Source organism: Oncorhynchus keta, chromosome 24, assembly GCF_023373465.1.
Source record: "Oncorhynchus keta strain PuntledgeMale-10-30-2019 chromosome 24, Oket_V2, whole genome shotgun sequence".
Lineage (NCBI taxonomy): Eukaryota > Metazoa > Chordata > Actinopteri > Salmoniformes > Salmonidae > Oncorhynchus > Oncorhynchus keta.
This window is the reverse complement of record NC_068444.1, coordinates 933578-957933: the sequence shown is the minus strand read 5'-3', so window position 1 is coordinate 957933 and position 24356 is coordinate 933578. Positions and strand designations below refer to the sequence as shown.

The following is a 24356-nucleotide window of genomic DNA, read 5'->3' as shown; positions in this document are numbered from 1 at the left end:
AAAACAGATAAGAATAAGAAATAAAAGTAACAAGTAATTAATGAGCAGCAGTAAAATAACAATAGCGAGACAATATACAGGGGGTACCGGTACAGAGTCAATGTGGAGGCTATATACAGGGGGTACCGGTACAGAGTCAATGTGGAGGCTATATACAGGGGTACCGGTACAGAGACAATGTGGAGGCTATATACAGGGTATTACGGTACAGAGTCAATGTGGAGGCTATATACAGAAGGGGGTACCGGTACAGAGTCAATGTGGAGGCTATATACAGGGGTACCGGTACAGAGTCAATGTGGAGGCTATATACAGGGGTACCGGTACAGAGTCAATGTGGAGGCTATATACAGGGGTACTGGTACAGAGTCAATGTGGAGGCTATATACAGGGGGTACCGGTACAGAGTCAATGTGGAGGCTATATACAGGGTACCGGTACAGAGTCAATGTGGAGGCTATATACAGGGGTACCGGTACAGAGTCAATGTGGAGGCTATATACAGGGGTACCGGTACAGAGTCAATGTGGAGGCTATATACAGGGGTACCGGTACAGAGTCAATGTGGAGGCTATATACAGGGGTACCGGTACAGAGTCAATGTGGAGGCTATATACAGGGTACCGGTACAGAGTCAATGTGGAGGCTATATACAGGGGTACCGGTACAGAGTCAATGTGGAGAGCTATATACAGGGGGTACCGGTACAGAGTCAATGTGGAGACTATATACAGGGGTACCGGTACAGAGTCAATGTGGAGGCTATATACAGGGGGTACCGGTACAGAGTCAATGTGGAGGCTATATACAGGGGGTACCGGTACAGAGTCAATGTGGAGGCTATATACAGGGTACCGGTACAGAGTCAATGTGGAGGCTATATACAGGGGGTACCGGTACAGAGTCAATGTGGAGGCTATATACAGGGGGTACCGGTACAGAGTCAATGTGGAGGCTATATACAGGGGGTACCGGTACAGAGTCAATGTGGAGGCTATATACAGGGGTACCGGTACAGAGTCAATGTGGAGGCTATATACAGGGGTACCGGTACAGAGTCAATGTGGAGGCTATATACAGGGGGTACCGGTACAGAGTCAATGTGGAGGCTATATACAGGGGGGTACCGGTACAGAGTCAATGTGGAGGCTATATACAGGGGGTACCGGTACAGAGGCAATGTGGAGGCTATATACAGGGGTACCGGTACAGAGTCAATGTGGAGGCTATATACAGGGGGTACCGGTACAGAGTCAATGTGGAGGCTATATACAGGGGTACCGGTACAGAGTCAATGTGGAGGCTATATACAGGGGGTACCGGTACAGAGTCAATGTGGAGGCTATATACAGGGGGTACCGGTACAGAGTCAATGTGGAGGCTATATACAGGGGGTACCGGTACAGAGTCAATGTGGAGGCTATATACAGGGGTACCGGTACAGAGTCAATGTGGAGGCTATATACAGGGGTACCGGTACAGAGTCAGTGTGGAGGCTATATACAGGGGGTACCGGTAGAGAGTCAATGTGGAGGCTATATACAGGGGGGTACCGGTACAGAGTCAATGTGGAGGCTATATACAGGGGGGTACCGGTACAGAGTCAATGTGCTGGTTAGTTGAGGTAATATGTACATGTAGGTAGAGTTAAAGTGACTATGCATAGATGATAACAATAGAGAGTATCAGCGGTGTAAAAGAGGGGGAGGGGGGCAATGCAAATAGTCTGGGTAGCCCTTTGATGAGATGTCCAGGAGTCTTATGGCTTGGGGGGTAGAAGCTGTTAAGAAACCTCTTGGACCTAGACTTGGCGCTCCGGTACCACTTGCCGTGTGATAGCAGAGAGAAGAGTCTATGACTAGGGTGGCTGGAGTCTTTGACCATTTTGAGGGCCTTCCTCTGACACCGCCTGGTATAGAGGTCTGAGACCGAGCAGCTGCCATACCAGGCAGTGATGCAACCAGTCAGGATGATCTCGATGGTGCAGCTGTAAAACCGTTTGAGGATCTCAGGACCCATGCCAAATCTTGTCAGCCTCCTGAGGGGGAATAGGTTTTGTCGTGCCCTCTTCACGACTGTCTTGGTGTGTTTGGACCATGTTAGTTTGTTGGGATGTGGACACCAAGGAACTTGAAGCTTTCAACCTGCTCCACTGCAGCCCGGTCGATGAGAATGGGGGCGTGCTCGGCCTCTTTTTCCTGTAGTCCATCTCCTTTGTCTTGATTACATTGAGGAGAGGTTCTTGTCCTGGCACCACACTGCCAGGTCTCTGACCTCCCTATAGGCTGTCTCATCACTGTCGGTGATCAGGCCTACCACCAGGTCTCTGACCTCCGCCCTATAGGCTGTCTCATCATTGTTGGTGATCAGGCCTACCACCAGGTCTCTGACCTCCGCCCTAGGCTGTCTCATCACTGTTGGTGATCAGGCCTACCACCAGGTCTCTGACCTCCTCCCATTGGCTGTCTCATTGTTGGTGATCAGGCCTACCACCAGGTCTCTGACCTCTCCCTATAGGCTCCCTATAGTCTGTCTCATCGTTGTCAGTGTTCAGGCCTACCACCAGGTCTCTGACCTCCTCCCTATAGGCTCCCTATAGTCTGTCTCATCGTTGTCAGTGATCAAGCCTACCACCAGGTCTCTGACCTCCTCCCTATAGGCTCCCTATAGTCTGTCTCATCGTTGTCAGTGATCAGGCCTACCACCAGGTCTCTAACCTCCTCCCTATAGGCTCCCTATAGGCTGTCTCATCGCTGTCAGTGATCAAGCCTACCACCAGGTCTCTAACCTCCTCCCTATAGTCTGTGTCATCGTTGTTGGTGATCAGGCCTACCACCAGGTCTCTAACCTCCTCCCTATAGGCTCCCTATAGGCTGTCTCATCGTTGTCAGTGATCAAGCCTACCACCAGGTCTCTGACCTCCTCCCTATTGGCTGTCTCATCGTTGTCAGTGATCAAGCCTACCACCAGGTCTCTGACCTCCCTATAGTCTGTCTCATCGTTGTCGGTGATCAGGCCTACCACCAGGTCTCTGACCTCCCTATAGTCTGTCTCATCGTTGTCGGTGATCAGGCCTACCACCAGGTCTCTGACCTCCCTATAGTCTGTCTCATCGTTGTCAGTGATCAGGCCTACCACCAGGTCTCTGACCTCCTCCCTATTGGCTGTCTCATCGTTGTGGGTGATCAGGCCTACCACCAGGTCTCTGACCTCCCTATAGTCTGTCTCATTGTTGTCAGTGATCAGGCCCTACCACCAGGTCTCTGACCTCCTCCCTATTGGCTGTCTCATCGTTGTCAGTGATCAGCTCTACCACTGTTGTGTCGTCAGCAAACTTAATGACAGTGTTGAGTCATGCTTGGCCACACAGTCATGAGTGAACAGGGAGTACAGGAGGGACTGAGCACGCACCCCTGAGGGGCCCCGTGTTGAGGATCAACATGGCCAATGTGTTCTTACCTACCCTTACCACAGTCATGAGTGAACAGGGAGTACAGGAGGGGACTGAGCATGAACCCCAGGATCCAGAATGATGACCTGTTTAAAGGTCTTACTCACATTGGCTGTGGAGAGCGTGATCACACAATCTTCCCGGAACAGCTGGTGCTCTCTTGCATGTTTCAGTTTATTTGCCTCAAAGCGAGCATAGAAGTAGTTTAGTTCATCCAGTAGGCTTGTGTCACTGGGCAGCTCTCGGCTGTGCTTCCCTTTGTAGTCTGTAATAGTTTTCAAGCCCTGCCACATCCGAAGACCGTCAGAGCCGGTGTAGTACGATTCAATCTTAGTCCTGTATTGACGCTTTGCCTGTTTGATGGTTCGTCAGAGGGCATAGCAGGATTTCTTATAAGCTTCCGGGTTAGGGTCCCGCTCCTTGAAAGCGGCAGCTCTATCCTTGAGCTCAGTGTGGATGTTGCCTGTAATCCATGGCTTCTGGTTGGGTTATGTACGTACGGTCACTGTGGGGACAACGACGCCAATTGGATGCATTCAACATGTCAATACCTCTCACAAAAACAAGACTTTATTATGGACAGACTTCTCCCCATCTCAGCAAACGTCATGACACTACTGTTGTATCGTTATGTTTTGACCATGACAGTTTTACAATCCAGGGTTACGCCAAGCAGTTTAGTCACCTCAACTTGCTCTATTTGCACATTATTTAGTGCAGGATTTATTTCAGGTTTAAGGTTTAGTGAATGATTTGTATAAAAAAACAATACTTTATTCAAATTATTTATTAGTAATTTATTCCTTGCCACCCACTCTGAAACTAACTGCAGCTCTTTGTTAAGTGTTGCAGTCATTTCAGACTCTGTAGTAGCTGACGTGCATAGTGCTGAGCATACGCATACATAGACACTGTGGCTTTACTCAAATACTGGTGGTTGTTACTTTGTTGTTACCAGATCATCCAAGCTTGGGGAACAAGTCTGGTCTGTTTCAACATACACTAGAGCATTATCAATCAATCTACAGTCCTCAGACAGGATACAGTACAACAGGGATTGTCTCGGTCTCCAGCAACAGTACTACAGTACTACAGGGATTGTCTTGGTTTCCAGCTACAGTACTACAGGGATTGTCTTGGTCTCCAGCTACAGTAGTACAGTACTACAGGGATTGGGATTGTCTCAGTCTCCAGCTACAGTACTACAGTACTACAGGGATTGTCTCAGTCTCCAGCTACAGTACTACAGTAGTACAGGGATTGTCTCAATCTCCAGCTACAGTACTACAGGGATTGTCTTGGTCTCTAGCGACAGTACTACAGGGATTATCTTGGTCTCCAGCTCCAGTACTACGGTACTACAGGGATTGTCTTGGGCTCCAACTACAGTACTACAGGGGATTGTCTTGGTCTCTAGCTACAGTAGTACAGTACTACTGTCTTGGTCTCCAGCTACAGTACTACAGGGATTGTCTTGGTCTCCAGCTACAGTACTACAGGGATTGTCTTGGTCTCTAGCTACAGTAGTACAGTACTACAGGGATTGTCTTGGTCTCATTACATTTACATTTAAGTCATTTAGCAGACGCTCTTATCCAGAGCGACTTACAAATTGGTGCATTCACCTTATGACATCCAGTAGAACAGTCACTTTACAATAGTGCATCTAAATCTTAAAGGGGGTGAGAAGGATTACTTATCCTATCCTAGGTATTCCAGCTACAGTACTACAGGGATTGTCTTGGTCTCTAGCTACAGTACTACAGTACAACAGTGATTGTCTCGGTCTCCAGCTACAGTACTACAGGGATTGTCTTGGTCTCCAGCTACAGTACTACAGGGATGGTCTCGGTCTCCAGCTACAGTACTACAGGGATTGTCTCTGTCTCCAGCTACAGTACGACAGGGATGGTCTCGGTCTCCAGCTACAGTACTAAAGTACTACAGGGATTGTCTTGGTCTCTAGCTACAGTACTAAAGTACTACAGGGATTGTCTTGGTCTCTAGCTACAGTACTACAGTACTACAGGGATGGTCTCGGTCTCCAGCTACAGTACTACAGGGATTGTCTCGGTCTCCAGCTACAGTACTAAAGTACTACAGGGATTGTCTTGGTCTCCAGCTACAGTACTACAGTACTACAGGGATTGTCTCGGTCTCCAGCTACAGTACTACAGTACTACAGGGATGGTCTCGGTCTCCAGCTACAGTACTACAGGGATTGCCTTGGTCTCCAGCTACAGTACTACAGTAATACAGGGATTGTCTTGGTCTCCAGCTACAGTACTACAGTACTACAGGGATTGCCTTGGTCTCCAGCTACAGTACTACAGTACTACAGGGATTGTCTTGGTCTCCAGCTACAGTACTACAGTACTACAGGGATTGTCTTGGTCTCCAGCTACCGTACTACAGTACTACAGGGATTGTCTTGGTCTCCAGCTACAGTACTACAGTACTACAGGGATGGTCTCGGTCTCCAGCTACAGTACTACAGGGATGGTCTTGGTCTCCAGCTACAGTACTACAGTACTACAGGGATTGTCTCGGTCTCCAGCTACAGTACTACAGGGATTGTCTTGGTCTCCAGCTACAGTACTACAGGGATTGTCTTGGTCTCCAGCTACAGTACTACAGTACTATAAGGATGGTCTCAGTCTCCAGCACTACAGTACTACAGGGTTAGAAACTACATTTCTTCCTCTCTCTTTTTATTGTGTTTACCATAACAGCTCTGGTAGCAAATAAACTGTCGATTATGATGACTCACTCTCTCTCTCTTTCTTCTTGATGCGTTTGCGCCGTCTGTCGATGGATGCCACCTCAGACTTGAGAGACAGGTAGTGGTTCCTGATGTCCTGCAGCTTCTCCTGGAGGAAGGAGATCCTCTCCAGACTACACATCTTCTCCAGGTCCGCTAGGGGAGGAGAGGAACAACATTGAAAGGAGAGGACTCAGTGGGATGTTTCAGAGTAGAAACATTGAAAGGAGAGGACTCAGTGCGATGTTTCAGAGTAGAAACATTGAAAGGAGAGGACTCAGTGGGATGTTTCAGAGTAGAAACATTGAAAGGAGAGGACTCAGTGGGATGTTTCAGAGTAGATATATTGAAAGGAGAGGACTCAGTGGGATGTTTCAGAGTAGACATATTGAAAGGAGAGGACTCAGTGGGATGTTTCAGAGTAGAAACATTGAAAGGAGAGGACTCAGTGGGATGTTTCAGAGTAGAAACATTGAAAGGAGAGGACTCAGTGGGATGTTTCAGAGTATAAACATTGAAAGGAGAGGACTCAGTGGGATGTTTCAGAGTAGAAACATTGAAAGGAGAGGACTCAGTGGGATGTTTCAGAGTAGAAACATTGAAAGGAGAGGACTCAGTGGGATGTTTCAGAGTAGAAACATTGAAAGGAGAGGACTCAGTGGGATGTTTCAGAGTAGAAACATTGAAAGGAGAGGACTCAGTGGGATGTTTCAGAGTAGAAACATTGAAAGGAGAGGACTCAGTGGGATGTCACATTGAAAGGAGAGGACTCAATGGGATGTTTCAGAGTAGAAACATTGAAAGGAGAGGACTCAGTGGGATGTTTCAGAGTAGAAACATTGAAAGGAGAGGACTCAGTGGGATGTTTCAGAGTAGAAACATTGAAAGGAGAGGACTCAGTGGGATGTCACATTGAAAGGAGAGGACTCAGTGGGATGTCACGTTGAAAGGAGAGGACTCAGTGGGATGTTTCAGAGTAGAAACATTGAAAGGACAGGACTCAGTGGGATGTTTCAGAGTAGAAACATTGAAAGGAGAGGACTCAGTGGGATGTTTCAGAGTATAAACATTGAAAGGAGAGGACTCAGTGCGATGTTTCAGAGTAGAAACATTGAAAGGAGAGGACTCAGTGGGATGTTTCAGAGTAGAAACATTGAAAGGAGAGGACTCAGTGGGATGTTTCAGAGTAGAAACATTGAAAGGAGAGGACTCAGTGGGATGTTTCAGAGTAGAAACATTGAAAGGAGAGGACTCAGTGGGATGTTTCAGAGTAGAAACATTGAAAGGACAGGACTCAGTGGGATGTTTCAGAGTAGAAACATTGAAAGGAGAGGACTCAGTGGGATGTTTCAGAGTAGAAACATTGAAAGGAGAGGACTCAGTGGGATGTTTCAGAGTAGAAACATTGAAAGGAGAGGACTCAGTGGGATGTTTCAGAGTAGACATATTGAAAGGAGAGGACTCAGTGGGATGTTTCAGAGTAGAAACATTGAAAGGAGAGGACTCAGTGGGATGTTTCAGAGTAGAAACATTGAAAGGAGAGGACTCAGTGGGATGTTTCAGAGTATAAACATTGAAAGGAGAGGACTCAGTGCGATGTTTCAGAGTAGAAACATTGAAAGGAGAGGACTCAGTGGGATGTTTCAGAGTAGAAACATTGAAAGGAGAGGACTCAGTGCGATGTTTCAGAGTAGAAACATTGAAAGGAGAGGACTCAGTGGGATGTTTCAGAGTAGAAACATTGAAAGGAGAGGACTCAGTGGGATGTTTCAGAGTAGAAACATTGAAAGGAGAGGACTCAGTGGGATGTTTCAGAGTAGAAACATTGAAAGGAGAGGACTCAGTGGGATGTTTCAGAGTAGAAACATTGAAAGGAGAGGACTCAGTGGGATGTTTCAGAGTATAAACATTGAAAGGAGAGGACTCAGTGCGATGTTTCAGAGTAGAAACATTGAAAGGAGAGGACTCAGTGGGATGTTTCAGAGTAGAAACATTGAAAGGAGAGGACTCAGTGCGATGTTTCAGAGTAGAAACATTGAAAGGAGAGGACTCAGTGGGATGTTTCAGAGTAGAAACATTGAAAGGAGAGGACTCAGTGGGATGTCACATTGAAAGGAGAGGACTCAGTGGGATGTTTCAGAGTAGAAACATTGAAAGGAGAGGACTCAGTGGGATGTTTCAGAGTAGAAACATTGAAAGGAGAGGACTCAGTGGGATGTTTCAGAGTAGAAACATTGAAAGGAGAGGACTCAGTGGGATGTTTCAGAGTATAAACATTGAAAGGAGAGGACTCAGTGCGATGTTTCAGAGTAGAAACATTGAAAGGAGAGGACTCAGTGGGATGTTTCAGAGTAGAAACATTGAAAGGAGAGGACTCAGTGGGATGTTTCAGAGTAGAAACATTGAAAGGAGAGGACTCAGTGGGATGTTTCAGAGTAGAAACATTGAAAGGAGAGGACTCAGTGGGATGTTTCAGAGTAGAAACATTGAAAGGAGAGGACTCAGTGGGATGTTTCAGAGTAGAAACATTGAAAGGAGAGGACTCAGTGGGATGTTTCAGAGTAGAAACATTGAAAGGAGAGGACTCAGTGGGATGTTTCAGAGTAGAAACATTGAAAGGACAGGACTCAGTGCGATGTTTCAGAGTAGAAACATTGAAAGGAGAGGACTCAGTGGGATGTTTCAGAGTAGAAACATTGAAAGGAGAGGACTCAGTGGGATGTTTCAGAGTAGAAACATTGAAAGGACAGGACTCAGTGGGATGTTTCAGAGTAGACATATTGAAAGGAGAGGACTCAGTGGGATGTTTCAGAGTAGAAACATTGAAAGGAGAGGACTCAGTGGGATGTTTCAGAGTATAAACATTGAAAGGAGAGGACTCAGTGCGATGTTTCAGAGTAGAAACATTGAAAGGAGAGGACTCAGTGGGATGTTTCAGAGTAGAAACATTGAAAGGAGAGGACTCAGTGGGATGTTTCAGAGTAGAAACATTGAAAGGAGAGGACTCAGTGGGATGAAACATTTTCAGAGTATAAACATTGAAAGGAGAGGACTCAGTGCGATGTTTCAGAGTAGAAACATTGAAAGGAGAGGACTCAGTGGGATGTTTCAGAGTAGAAACATTGAAAGGAGAGGACTCAGTGCGATGTTTCAGAGTAGAAACATTGAAAGGAGAGGACTCAGTGGGATGTTTCAGAGTAGAAACATTGAAAGGAGAGGACTCAGTGGGATGTCACATTGAAAGGAGAGGACTCAGTGGGATGTTTCAGAGTAGAAACATTGAAAGGAGAGGACTCAGTGGGATGTTTCAGAGTAGAAACATTGAAAGGACAGGACTCAGTGGAATGTTTCAGAGTAGAAACATTGAAAGGAGAGGACTCAGTGGGATGTTTCAGAGTAGAAACATTGAAAGGAGAGGACTCAGTGGGATGTTTCAGAGTAGAAACATTGAAAGGAGAGGACTCAGTGGGATGTTTCAGAGTAGAAACATTGAAAGGAGAGGACTCAGTGGGATGTCACATTGAAAGGAGAGGACTCAGTGGGATGTTTCAGAGTAGAAACATTGAAAGGAGAGGACTCAGTGGGATGTTTCAGAGTAGAAACATTGAAAGGAGAGGACTCAGTGGGATGTTTCAGAGTAGAAACATTGAAAGGAGAGGACTCAGTGGGATGTTTCAGAGTAGAAACATTGAAAGGAGAGGACTCAGTGGGATGTTTCAGAGTAGAAACATTGAAAGGAGAGGACTCAGTGGGATGTTTCAGAGTAGAAACATTGAAAGGAGAGGACTCAGTGGGATGTTTCAGAGTAGAAACATTGAAAGGACAGGACTCAGTGGAATGTTTCAGAGTAGAAACATTGAAAGGAGAGGACTCAGTGGGATGTTTCAGAGTAGAAACATTGAAAGGAGAGGACTCAGTGGGATGTTTCAGAGTAGAAACATTGAAAGGAGAGGACTCAGTGGGATGTTTCAGAGTAGAAACATTGAAAGGAGAGGACTCAGTGGGATGTCACATTGAAAGGAGAGGACTCAGTGGAATGTTTCAGAGTAGAAACATTGAAAGGAGAGGACTCAGTGGGATGTTTCAGAGTAGAAACATTGAAAGGACAGGACTCAGTGGAATGTTTCAGAGTAGAAACATTGAAAGGAGAGGACTCAGTGGGATGTTTCAGAGTAGAAACATTGAAAGGAAGGACTCAGTCAGTGGGATGTTTCAGAGTAGAAACATTGAAAGGACAGGACTCAGTGCGATGTTTCAGAGTAGAAACATTGAAAGGAGAGGACTCAGTGGGATGTTTCAGAGTAGAAACATTGAAAGGAGAGGACTCAGTGGGATGTTTCAGAGTAGAAACATTGAAAGGACAGGACTCAGTGGGATGTTTCAGAGTAGACATATTGAAAGGAGAGGACTCAGTGGGATGTTTCAGAGTAGAAACATTGAAAGGAGAGGACTCAGTGGGATGTTTCAGAGTATAAACATTGAAAGGAGAGGACTCAGTGCGATGTTTCAGAGTAGAAACATTGAAAGGAGAGGACTCAGTGGGATGTTTCAGAGTAGAAACATTGAAAGGAGAGGACTCAGTGGGATGTTTCAGAGTAGAAACATTGAAAGGAGAGGACTCAGTGGGATGTTTCAGAGTATAAACATTGAAAGGAGAGGACTCAGTGCGATGTTTCAGAGTAGAAACATTGAAAGGAGAGGACTCAGTGGGATGTTTCAGAGTAGAAACATTGAAAGGAGAGGACTCAGTGCGATGTTTCAGAGTAGAAACATTGAAAGGAGAGGACTCAGTGGGATGTTTCAGAGTAGAAACATTGAAAGGACAGGACTCAGTGGGATGTTTCAGAGTAGAAACATTGAAAGGAGAGGACTCAGTGGGATGTTTCAGAGTAGAAACATTGAAAGGAGAGGACTCAGTGGGATGTTTCAGAGTAGAAACATTGAAAGGAGAGGACTCAGTGGGATGTTTCAGAGTAGAAACATTGAAAGGAGAGGACTCAGTGGGATGTTTCAGAGTAGAAACATTGAAAGGAGAGGACTCAGTGGGATGTTTCAGAGTATAAACATTGAAAGGAGAGGACTCAGTGCGATGTTTCAGAGTAGAAACATTGAAAGGAGAGGACTCAGTGGGATGTTTCAGAGTAGAAACATTGAAAGGAGAGGACTCAGTGCGATGTTTCAGAGTAGAAACATTGAAAGGAGAGGACTCAGTGGGATGTTTCAGAGTAGAAACATTGAAAGGAGAGGACTCAGTGGGATGTCACATTGAAAGGAGAGGACTCAGTGGGATGTTTCAGAGTAGAAACATTGAAAGGAGAGGACTCAGTGGGATGTTTCAGAGTAGAAACATTGAAAGGAGAGGACTCAGTGGGATGTTTCAGAGTAGAAACATTGAAAGGAGAGGACTCAGTGGGATGTTTCAGAGTATAAACATTGAAAGGAGAGGACTCAGTGCGATGTTTCAGAGTAGAAACATTGAAAGGAGAGGACTCAGTGGGATGTTTCAGAGTAGAAACATTGAAAGGAGAGGACTCAGTGGGATGTTTCAGAGTAGAAACATTGAAAGGAGAGGACTCAGTGGGATGTTTCAGAGTAGAAACATTGAAAGGAGAGGACTCAGTGGGATGTTTCAGAGTAGAAACATTGAAAGGACAGGACTCAGTGGAATGTTTCAGAGTAGAAACATTGAAAGGAGAGGACTCAGTGGGATGTTTCAGAGTAGAAACATTGAAAGGAGAGGACTCAGTGGGATGTTTCAGAGTATAAACATTGAAAGGAGTGGACTCAGTGCGATGTTTCAGAGTAGAAACATTGAAAGGAGAGGACTCAGTGGGATGTTTCAGAGTAGAAACATTGAAAGGAGAGGACTCAGTGGGATGTTTCAGAGTAGAAACATTGAAAGGAGAGGACTCAGTGGGATGTTTCAGAGTAGAAACATTGAAAGGAGAGGACTCAGTGGGATGTTTCAGAGTAGAAACATTGAAAGGACAGGACTCAGTGGAATGTTTCAGAGTAGAAACATTGAAAGGAGAGGACTCAGTGGGATGTTTCAGAGTAGAAACATTGAAAGGAGAGGACTCAGTGGGATGTTTCAGAGTAGAAACATTGAAAGGACAGGACTCAGTGGGATGTTTCAGAGTAGAAACATTGAAAGGAGAGGACTCAGTGGGATGTTTCAGAGTAGAAACATTGAAAGGAGAGGACTCAGTGGGATGTTTCAGAGTAGAAACATTGAAAGGAGAGGACTCAGTGGGATGTTTCAGAGTAGACATATTGAAAGGAGAGGACTCAGTGGGATGTTTCAGAGTAGAAACATTGAAAGGAGAGGACTCAGTGGGATGTTTCAGAGTATAAACATTGAAAGGAGAGGACTCAGTGCGATGTTTCAGAGTAGAAACATTGAAAGGAGAGGACTCAGTGGGATGTTTCAGAGTAGAAACATTGAAAGGAGAGGACTCAGTGCAGTGGGATGTTTCAGAGTAGAAACATTGAAAGGAGAGGACTCAGTGGGATGTTTCAGAGTAGAAACATTGAAAGGAGAGGACTCAGTGGGATGTTTCAGAGTAGAAACATTGAAAGGAGAGGACTCAGTGGGATGTTTCAGAGTAGAAACATTGAAAGGAGAGGACTCAGTGGGATGTTTCAGAGTAGAAACATTGAAAGGAGAGGACTCAGTGGGATGTTTCAGAGTATAAACATTGAAAGGAGAGGACTCAGTGCGATGTTTCAGAGTAGAAACATTGAAAGGAGGAGGACTCAGTGGGATGTTTCAGAGTAGAAACATTGAAAGGAGAGGACTCAGTGCGATGTTTCAGAGTAGAAACATTGAAAGGAGAGGACTCAGTGGGATGTTTCAGAGTAGAAACATTGAAAGGAGAGGACTCAGTGGGATGTCACATTGAAAGGAGAGGACTCAGTGGGATGTTTCAGAGTAGAAACATTGAAAGGAAAGAGGACTCAGTGGGATGTTTCAGAGTAGAAACATTGAAAGGAGAGGACTCAGTGGGATGTTTCAGAGTATAAACATTGAAAGGAGAGGACTCAGTGCGATGTTTCAGAGTAGAAACATTGAAAGGAGAGGACTCAGTGGGATGTTTCAGAGTAGAAACATTGAAAGGAGAGGACTCAGTGGGATGTTTCAGAGTAGAAACATTGAAAGGAGAGGACTCAGTGGGATGTTTCAGAGTAGAAACATTGAAAGGAGAGGACTCAGTGAAAGGAGAGGGGATGTTTCAGAGTAGAAACATTGAAAGGAGAGGACTCAGTGGGATGTTTCAGAGTAGAAACATTGAAAGGAGAGGACTCAGTGGGATGTTTCAGAGTAGACATATTGAAAGGAGAGGACTCAGTGGGATGTTTCAGAGTAGAAACATTGAAAGGAGAGGACTCAGTGGGATGTTTCAGAGTAGAAACATTGAAAGGAGAGGACTCAGTGGGATGTTTCAGAGTATAAACATTGAAAGGAGTGGACTCAGTGCGATGTTTCAGAGTAGAAACATTGAAAGGAGAGGACTCAGTGGGATGTTTCAGAGTAGAAACATTGAAAGGAGAGGACTCAGTGGGATGTTTCAGAGTAGAAACATTGAAAGGAGAGGACTCAGTGGGATGTTTCAGAGTAGAAACATTGAAAGGAGAGGACTCAGTGGGATGTTTCAGAGTAGAAACATTGAAAGGAGAGGACTCAGTGGAATGTTTCAGAGTAGAAACATTGAAAGGAGAGGACTCAGTGGGATGTTTCAGAGTAGAAACATTGAAAGGAGAGGACTCAGTGTGATGTTTTAGAGTAGAAACATTGAAAGGAGAGGACTCAGTGGGATGTCACATTGAAAGGAGAGGACTCAGTAGGATGTTTCAGAGTAGAAACATTGAAAGGAGAGGACTCAGTGGGATGTTTCAGAGTAGAAACATTGAAAGGAGAGGACTCAGTGGGATGTTTCAGAGTAGAAATATAAACCAAACAGTATAAAACTAGTCAGTCCTCTGTCCATTGCCCTCTGTGTGATCACAAAGGGTTCTGTCTGACAAATCTACTTGTACAGTAACAGACAATCTGGTGGGACTTAGATGAGAATTCCTGTAGCTTGCATCAATCTGGAGGGCTTGAGGCTCTGTGAAAGACACCCAGGATTGGTTGAGGCTCTGTGAAAGACAGCCAGGATTGGTTGAGGCTCTGTGAAAGACAGCCAGGGTTGGTTGAGGCTCTGTGAAAGACAGCCAGGGTTGGTTGAGGCTCTGTGAAAGACAGCCAGGGTTGGTTGAGGCTCTGTGAAAGACAGCCAGGGTTGGCTGAGGCTCTGTGAAAGACAGCCAGGATTGGTTGAGGCTCTGTGAAAGACAGCCAGTGGTGGTTGAGGCTCTGTGAAAGACAGCCAGGGTTGGTTGAGGCTCTGTGAAAGACAGCCAGGGTTGGTTGAGGCTCTGTGAAAGACAGCCAGGGTTGGTTGAGACTCTGTGAAAGACAGCCAGGGTTGGCTGAGGCTCTGTGAAAGACAGCCAGGATTGGTTGAGGCTCTGTGAAAGACAGCCAGGATTGGTTGAGGCTCTGTGAAAGACAGCCAGTGTTGGTTGAGGCTCTGTGAAAGAATGCCAGGGTTGGTTGAGGCTCTGTGAAAGACAGCCAGGGTTGGTTGAGGCTCTGTGAAAGACAGCCAGGGTTGGTTGAGGCTCTGTGAAAGACAGCCAGGGTTGGCTGAGGCTCTGTGAAAGACAGCCAGGATTGGTTGAGGCTCTGTGAAAGACAGCCAGTGGTGGTTGAGGCTCTGTGAAAGACAGCCAGGGTTGGTTGAGGCTCTGTGAAAGACAGCCGGGGTTGGTTGAGGCTCTGTGAAAGACAGCCAGGGTTGGTTGAGGCTCTGTGAAAGACAGCCAGGGTTGGCTGAGGCTCTGTGAAAGACAGCCAGGATTGGTTGAGGCTCTGTGAAAGACAGCCAGTGGTGGTTGAGGCTCTGTGAAAGACAGCCAGGGTTGGTTGAGGCTCTGTGAAAGACAGCCAGGGTTGGCTGAGGCTCTGTGAAAGACAGTCAGGGTTGGTTGAGGCTCTGTGAAAGACAGCCAGGGTTGGTTGAGGCTCTGTGAAAGACAGTCAGGGTTGGTTGAGGCTCTGTGAAAGACAGCCAGGGTTGGTTGAGGCTCTGTGAAAGACAGTCAGGGTTGGTTGAGGCTCTGTGAAAGACAGCCAGGGTTGGTTGAGGCTCTGTGAAAGACAGTCAGGGTTGGTTGAGGCACACTTACACATCTGGACGCTCCACTTGTAGACGGATGCTGTTCTGCCATGGTGCGCTCTGTGGTCAGGGTACCCATGCTGCTGCTCCTTGTGGTACTTCTGGCTGGATGGAGGTGTGTGTCCCTCAACCTGTCCCTGGCTGAGACACTTGGGGGAGATGGACTCCTTCATGTCTGCTGCACCATGGGTCTTGGAGGCTGAAGACTTAGCCATACTCTCACACACTAACTGGTCTTCACTGTCACTGCTGTGGGCTGTAGGGGGGAGGGGATGGCAGGACAGGAAGGAGAAGATATTAATTAGCTACAAACTTATTTTTCATTGGAACAACTTTTACAAGTAGATTCATTCCGTTGGTAATTGCTCATGCTTGGAGAGTTGTTAGAATGAACATTTGAAGACGTTCTACAGCCAGATTCACCAGCCCAAGTGGAGGGCCAGACACCAGCCCAAGTGGAGGACCAGATTCACCAGCCCTAGTGGAGGACCAGATTCACTAGCCCTAGTGGAGGACCAGATTCACCAGCCCTAGTGGAGGACCAGATTCACCAGCCCTAGTGGAGGACCAGATTCACCAGCCCTAGTGGAGGACCAGATTCACCAGCCCTAGTGGAGGACCAGATTCACCAGCCCTAGTGGAGGACCAGATTCACCAGCCCTAGTGGAGGACCAGATTCACCAGCCCTAGTGGAGGACCAGATTCACCAGCCCTAGTGGAGGGCCAGATTCACCAGCCCTAGTGGAGGACCAGATTCACCAGCCCTAGTGGAGGACCAGATTCACCAGCCCTAGTGGAGGACCAGATTCACCAGCCCTAGTGGAGGACCAGATTCACCAGCCCTAGTGGAGGACCAGATTCACCAGCCCTAGTGGAGGACCAGATTCACCAGCCCTAGTGGAGGACCAGATTCACCAACCCTAGTGGAGGACCAGATTCACCAGCCCTAGTGGAGGACCAGATTCACCAACCCTAGTGGAGGACCAGATTCACCAGCCCTAGTGGAGGGTCAGATTCACCAGCCCTAGTGGAGGGCCAGATTCACCAGCCCTAGTGGAGGACCAGATTCACCAGCCCTAGTGGAGGACCAGATTCACCAGCCCTAGTGGAGGACCAGATTCACCAGCCCTAGTGGAGGACCAGATTCACCAGCCCTAGTGGAGGACCAGATTCACCAGCCCTAGTGGAGGACCAGATTCACCAGCCCTAGTGGAGGACCAGATTCACCAGCCCTGGAGGACCAGATTCACCAGCCCTAGTGGAGGACCAGATTCACCAGCCCTAGTGGAGGACCAGATTCACCAGCCCTAGTGGAGGACCAGATTCACCAGCCCTAGTGGAGGACCAGATTCACCAGCCCTAGTGGAGGGCCAGATTCACCAGCCCTAGTGGAGGACCAGATTCACCAGCCCTAGTGGAGGACCAGATTCACCAGCCCTAGTGGAGGACCAGATTCACCAGCCCTAGTGGAGGACCAGATTCACCAGCCCTAGTGGAGGACCAGATTCACCAACCCTAGTGGAGGGTCAGATTCACCAGCCCTAGTGGAGGACCAGATTCACCAGCCCTAGTGGAGGACCAGATTCACCAGCCCTAGTGGAGGACCAGATTCACCAGCCCTAGTGGAGGACCAGATTCACCAGCCCTAGTGGAGGACCAGATTCACCAGCCTAGTGGAGGACCAGATTCACCAGCCCTAGTGGAGGACCAGATTCACCAGCCCTAGTGGAGGACCAGATTCACCAGCCTAGTGGAGGACCAGATTCACCAGCCCTATGGAGGACCAGCCCTATTCACCAGCCCTAGTGGAGGGTCAGATTCACCAGCCCTAGTGGAGGACCAGATTCACCAGCCCTAGTGGAGGACCAGATTCACCAGCCCTAGTGGAGGACCAGATTCACCAGCCCTAGTGGAGGACCAGATTCACCAGCCCTAGTGGAGGACCAGATTCACCAGCCCTAGTGGAGGACCAGATTCACCAGCCCTAGTGGAGGACCAGATTCACCAGCCCTAGTGGAGGACCAGATTCACCAGCCCTAGTGGAGGACCAGATTCACCAGCCCTAGTGGAGGACCAGATTCACCAGCCCTAGTGGAGGGCCAGATTCACCAGCCCTAGTGGAGGACCAGATTCACCAGCCCTAGTGGAGGACCAGATTCACCAGCCCTAGTGGAGGACCAGATTCACCAGCCCTAGTGGAGGACCAGATTCACCAGCCCTAGTGGAGGACCAGATTCACCAGCCCTAGTGGAGGACCAGATTCACCAGCCCTAGTGGAGGGCCAGATTCACCAGCCTAGTGGAGGACCAGATTCACCAGCCCTAGTGGAGGACCAGATTCACCAGCCCTAGTGGAGGACCAGATTCACCAGCCCTAGTGGAGGACCAGATTCACCAGATTCACCAGCCCCCTAGTGGAGGACCAGATTCACCAGCCCTAGTGGAGGACCAGATTCACCACCCTAGTGGAGGACCAGATTCACCAGCCCTAGTGGAGGGTCAGATTCACCAGCCCTAGTGGAGGACCAGATTCACCAGCCCTAGTGGAGGACCAGATTCACCAGCCCTAGTGGAGGACCAGATTCACCAGCCCTAGTGGAGGACCAGATTCACCAGCCCTAGTGGAGGACCAGATTCACCAGCCCTAGTGGAGGGCCAGATTCACCAGCCCTAGTGGAGGACCAGATTCACCAGCCCTAGTGGAGGACCAGATTCACCAGCCCTAGTGGAGGACCAGATTCACCAGCCTAGTGGAGGACCAGATTCACCAGCCCTAGTGGAGGACCAGATTCACCAGCCCTAGTGGAGGACCAGATTCACCAGCCCTAGTGGAGGGTCAGATTCACCAGCCCTAGTGGAGGACCAGATTCACCAGCCCTAGTGGAGGACCAGATTCACCAGCCCTAGTGGAGGACCAGATTCACCAGCCCTAGTGGAGGACCAGATTCACCAGCCCTAGTGGAGGACCAGATTCACCAGCCCTAGTGGAGGACCAGATTCACCAGCCCTAGTGGAGGACCAGATTCACCAGCCCTAGTGGAGGGCCAGACACCAGCCCTAGTGGAGGACCAGATTCACCAGCCCTAGTGGAGGACCAGATTCACCAGCCCTAGTGGAGGACCAGATTCACCAGCCCTAGTGGAGGACCAGATTCACCAGCCCTAGTGGAGGACCAGATTCACCAGCCCTAGTGGAGGACCAGATTCACCAGCCCTAGTGGAGGACCAGATTCACCAGCCCTAGTGGAGGGCCAGATTCACCAGCTCTAGTGGAGGACCAGATTCACCAGCCTAGTGGAGGACCAGATTCACCAGCCCTAGTGGAGGACCAGATTCACCAGCCCTAGTGGAGGACCAGATTCACCAGCCCTAGTGGAGGACCAGATTCACCAGCCCTAGTGGAGGACCAGATTCACCAGCCCTAGTGGAGGACCAGATTCACCAGCCCTGGAGGACCAGATTCACCAGCCCTAGTGGAGGACCAGATTCACCAGCCCTAGTGGAGGACCAGATTCACCAGCCCTAGTGGAGGACCAGATTCACCAGCCCTAGTGGAGGACCAGATTCACCAGCCCTAGTGGAGGCCAGATTCACCAGCCCTAGTGGAGGACCAGATTCACCAGCCCTAGTGGAGGACCAGATTCACCAGCCCTAGTGGAGGACCAGATCACCAGCCCCTAGTGGAGGACCAGATTCACCAACCCTAGTGGAGGGCCAGATTCACCAGCCCTAGTGGAGGACCAGATTCACCAGCCCTAGTGGAGGACCAGATTCACCAGCCTAGTGGAGGACCAGATTCACCAGCCCTAGTGGAGGACCAGATTCACCAGCCCTAGTGGAGGACCAGATTCACCAGCCCTAGTGGAGGACCAGATTCACCAGCCCTAGTGGAGGACCAGATTCACCAGCCCTAGTGGAGGACCAGATTCACCAGCCCTGGATTCACCAGCCCTATTCACCAGCCCTAGTGGAGGACCAGATTCACCAGCCCTAGTGGAGGACCAGATTCACCAGCCCTAGTGGAGGACCAGATTCACCAGCCTAGTGGAGGACCAGATTCACCAGCCCTAGTGGAGGACCAGATTCACCAGCCCTAGTGGAGGACCAGATTCACCAGCCCTAGTGGAGGACCAGATTCACCAGCCCTAGTGGAGGACCAGATTCACCAGCCCTAGTGGAGGACCAGATTCACCAGCCCTAGTGGAGGACCAGATTCACCAGATTCACCCCTAGTGGAGGACCAGATTCACCAGCCCTAGTGGAGGACCAGATTCACCAGCCCTAGTGGAGGACCAGATTCACCAGCCCAGACACCAGTGTGGAGGACCAGATTCACCAGCCCTAGTGGAGGACCAGATTCACCAGCCCTAGTGGAGGACCAGATTCACCAGCCCTAGTGGAGGACCAGATTCACCAGCCCTAGTGGAGGACCAGATTCACCAGCCCTAGTGGAGGACCAGATTCACCAGCCCTAGTGGAGGACCAGATTCACCAGCCCTAGTGGAGGACCAGATTCACCAGCCCTAGTGGAGGACCAGATTCACCAGCCCTAGTGGAGGACCAGATTCACCAGCCCTAGTGGAGGACCAGATTCACCAGCCCTAGTGGAGGACCAGATTCACCAGCCCTAGTGGAGGACCAGATTCACCAGCCTAGTGGAGGACCAGATTCACCAGCCCTAGTGGAGGACCAGATTCACCAGCCCTAGTGGAGGGCCAGATTCACCAGCCCTAGTGGAGGACCAGATTCACCAGCCCTAGTGGAGGACCAGATTCACCAGCCCTAGTGGAGGACCAGATTCACCAGCCCTAGTGGAGGACCAGATTCACCAGCCCTAGTGGAGGACAGACACGCCCCCCTCAGAGAGAGAGAGAGACACAGCTTAATGTGAGCTCTCACATTTTTTTCATCATGTTTTTTAAAAAAGGATAGATTTGGATCGACAGCCTTGGTTTCTCAAATGATTGCCTCGCCTGGTTCACCAACTACTTCTCTGATAGAGTTCAGTGTGTCAAATCGGAGGGCCTGTTGTCCGGACCTCTGTCAGTCTCTATGGGGGTGCCACAGGGTTCAATTCTCGGGCTGACTCTCTTCTCTGTATACATCAATGACGTTGCTCTTGCTGCTGGTGAGTCTCTGATCCACCTCTACGCAGACGACACCATTCTGTATACTTCTGGCCCCTTCTTGGACACTGTGTTAAATAACCTCCAGACGAGCTTCAATGCCATACAACTCTCCTTCCGTGGCCTCCAACTGCTCTTAAACGCAAGTAAAACTAAATGCATGCTCTTCAACCGATCACTGCCCGCACGTCCAGCATTACTACTCTGGACGGCTCTGACTTAGAATATGTGGACAACTACAAATACCTGGGTGTCTGTTTAGACTGTAAACTCTCCTTCCAGACTCGCATTAAGCATCACCAATCCAAAATTAAATCTAGAATCGGCTTCCTATATCGCAACAAAGCATCCCTCACTCGTGCTGCCAAACATACCCTCGTAAAACTGACCATCCTACCGATCCTCGACTTTGGTGATGTCATCTATAAAGTAGCCTCCAACACTCTACTCAACAAACTGGATGCAGTCTATCACAGTGCCATCCGTTTTGTCACCAAAGCCCCATACACTACCCACCATTGCGACTTGTACACTCTCGTTGGTTGGCCCTCGCTTCATACTCGTCACCAAACCCACTGGCTACAGGTCTCCCCCTGTCTGGTACAGGTACCTCCATCATACTCCCCCCTCTCTCCCTGGTCTGTCTCCCCCTGTCTGGTACAGGTACCTCCATCATACTCCCCCCTCTCTCCCTGGTCTGTCTCCCCCTGTCTGGTACAGGTACCTCCATTACACTCCCCCCTCTCTCCCTGGTCTGTCTCCCCCTGTCTGGTACAGGTACCTCCATTACACTCCCCCCTCTCTCCCTGGCCTGTCTCCCCCTGTCTGGTACAGGTACCTCCATTACACTCCCCCCTCTCTCCCTGGTCTGTCTCCCCCTGTCTGGTACAGGTACCTCCATTACACTCCCCCCTCTCTCCCTGGTCTGTCTCCCCCTGTCTGGTACAGGTACCTCCATTACACTCCCCCCTCTCTCCCTGGTCTGTCTCCCCCTGTCTGGTACAGGTACCTCCACTACACTCCACTACACTGTCTGGAAATGTGCATGTACACCCTGGCCCAGCTACTGTTGCTAGCTCCAATTCTGACTTGTGCTCTTATATCTGCTTCACTGAGTTCTGCTCTCATAAAAGTCTGGGTTTTCTGCACTTTAACACTAGAAGCGTATTACCAAAAAAGGATCAATTAAAAGTGTGGGTTCACAGCACCAATCCAGATGTGTTGGTCATTACTGAGACGTGAGGAAGTGTTTTGAATACCGATGTTAACCTTTCTGGTTATAACGGTTTTTTTTGGTCAAGACAGATCTTCCACCTTCAGTGCTCGGGTGTCTCCACCAAGTCTGTCCCCAAACAACTTGATTATCTGGTTTTCAGCATTAAACTTAAAAATTAACCCAGCAAAAAAAAAAAGTCCTCTCACTGTCAACTGCGTTTATTTTCAGAAAACTTAACATGTAGAAATATTTGTATGAACATAACAAGATTCAACAACTGAGGCATTAACTGAACAAGTTCCACAGACATGTGACTAACTGAAATGGAATAATGTGTCCCTGAACAAAGGGAGGGGGGTCAAAAGTAACAGTCAGTATCTGGTGTGGCCACCAGCTGCATTAAGTACTGCAGTGCATCTCCTCATGGACTGCACCAGATTTTCCAGTTCTTGCTGTGAGATGTTACCCCACTCTTCCACCAAGGCACCTGCACGTTTCTGGGGGGAATGGCCCTAGCCCTCACCCTCCGATCCAACAGGTCTCAGACGTGCTCAATGGGATTGAGATCCAGGCTCTTCACTGGCCATGGCAGAACACTGACATTCCTGTCTTGCAGGAGATCACGCACAGAACGAGCAGTATGGCTGGTGGCATTGTCATGCTGGAGGGTCATGTCAGGATGAGCCTGCAGGAAGGGTACCACATGAGGGAGGAGGATGTCTTCCCTGTAACACACAGCGTTGAAATTGCCTGCAATGACAACAAGCTAAGTCCGACGATGCTGTGAAACACCGCCCCAGACCATGACAGACCCTCCACCTCCAAATCGATCCCGCTCCAGAGTCCAGGCCTCGGTGTAACGCTCATTCCTTCGACAATAAACGCGAATCCGACCACCACCCCCGGTGAACAAAAGCGCGACTCGTCAGTGAAGAGCACTATTTTGCCAGTCCTGTCTGGTCCAGCGACGGTGGGTTTGTGCCCATAGGCGACGATGTTGCCAGTGATGTCTGGTGAGGACCTGTCTTACAACAGGCCTACACGCCCTCAGTCCAGCTTCTCTCAGCCTATTGTGGACAGTCTGAGCACTGAGCGTTCCTGGTGTAACTCGGGCAGTTGTTGTTGCCATCCTTTACCTGTCCCGCAGGTGTGATGTTCGGATGTACCGATCCTGTGCAGGTGACATTACACGTGGTCTGCCACTGCGAGGACGATCAGCTGTCCTTCCCGTCTCCCTGTAGCGCTGTCTTAGGCGTCTCACAGAACGACATGGCAATTTATTGCCCTGGCCTCATCTGCAGTCCTCATGCCTCCTTGCAGCATGCTTAAGGCACGTTCACGCAAATGAGCAGGGACCCATTCTTTTGGTGTTTTTCCAGAGTCATTAGAAAGGCCTCTTTAGTGTCCTAAGTTTTCATAACTGACCTTAATTGCCTGTAAGCTGTTAGTGTCTTAACCTCTTCAACCTATGGGGGCGCTATGTCATTATTGGATTAAAAAACGTGCCCGTTTTAAGTGCAATATTTTGTCACGAAAAGATGCTCGACTATGCATATAATTGGCAGCTTTGGAAACAAAACACTCTGACGTTTCCAAAACTGCAAAGATATTATCTGTGAGTGCCCCAGAACTGATGCTACAGGCGAAACCAAAATAAAACTTCAAACAGGAAATTAGCAGGATTTTTGACGCTCTGTTTTTCACTGGCTGGCTGTGAAAGCGCCACGAATTAGCCTGCCCTTTCTATCGTTTCTCCAAGTTGTCTGCAGCATTGTGACGTATTTGTAGGCATATCATTGGAAGATTGGCCATAAGATACTACATTTACCAGGGGTCCGCCCGGTGTCCTTTGTTGAAATTGTTGCGTAATCTCCAAGCTGCTCGCATTCATCCATGTGATTGAGACAGAGAGGAGACTTCCAGGAATGATATATCATGAAGAGATATGTGAAAAACACCTTGAGGATTGATTCTAAACAACGTTTACCATGTTTCAGTCGATATTATGGAGTTAATGTGGAAGAAAGTTTGGCGTTTGGATGAATGATTTTCTTTTTTTTTTGGTAGCCAAACATGACGCAGAAAACCGACCGATTTCTCCTGCACAAATAATCTTTCAGGAAAACTGAACATTTGCTATCTAACTGAGAGTCTCCTCATTGAAAACATCCAAAGTTCTTCAAAGGTAAATGATTTATTGAATGTTTTTGCTGGTTTTTGTGAAAATGTTGCCTGCTAATGCTAATGCTAAATGCTAACGCTAAATGCTAAATGCTAGTTTGCAATGGTTGAGAAGCATATTTTTTAAAATTTGAGATGACAGTGTTGTTAACAAAAGGCTAAGCTTGAGAGCTAGCATATTGATTTCATTTCATTTGCGATTTTCATGAATAGTTAACGTTGCGTTATGGTAATGGGCTTGAGGCTCTAGTCATGATCCCGGATCCGGGTTGGCTCGACGCAAGAAGTTAACGACTGACCTTTACAATGAAGATCTGTGACGTTACTTGGATGTTTACTAATTATCTTTGAAAGACAGGGTCCTGAAAGAGGGATATTTATTTTTTGCTGAGTTTTGCTCTT

General features: G+C 48.3%; 1 protein-coding gene across 2 annotated transcripts in view; it reads right to left on the bottom strand.

The window, feature by feature from the left end:
- The window catches only part of LOC118382110 (AT-rich interactive domain-containing protein 4B-like), a 269423-nt gene that overhangs the window by 70340 nt on the left and 174727 nt on the right, over positions 1-24356 (bottom strand). Inside the window, exons 20-21 of one of the 2 annotated variants that reach the window (XM_052477445.1) lie at positions 15444-15689; positions 6222-6368 (exon numbers count right to left, since the gene is read on the bottom strand). In XM_052477445.1, the coding sequence (XP_052333405.1) occupies positions 6222-6368; positions 15444-15689 (393 nt within the window). The remainder of the gene's footprint in view (positions 1-6221; positions 6369-15443; positions 15690-24356) is intronic. The other variant, XM_052477444.1, reaches the window with a different exon arrangement.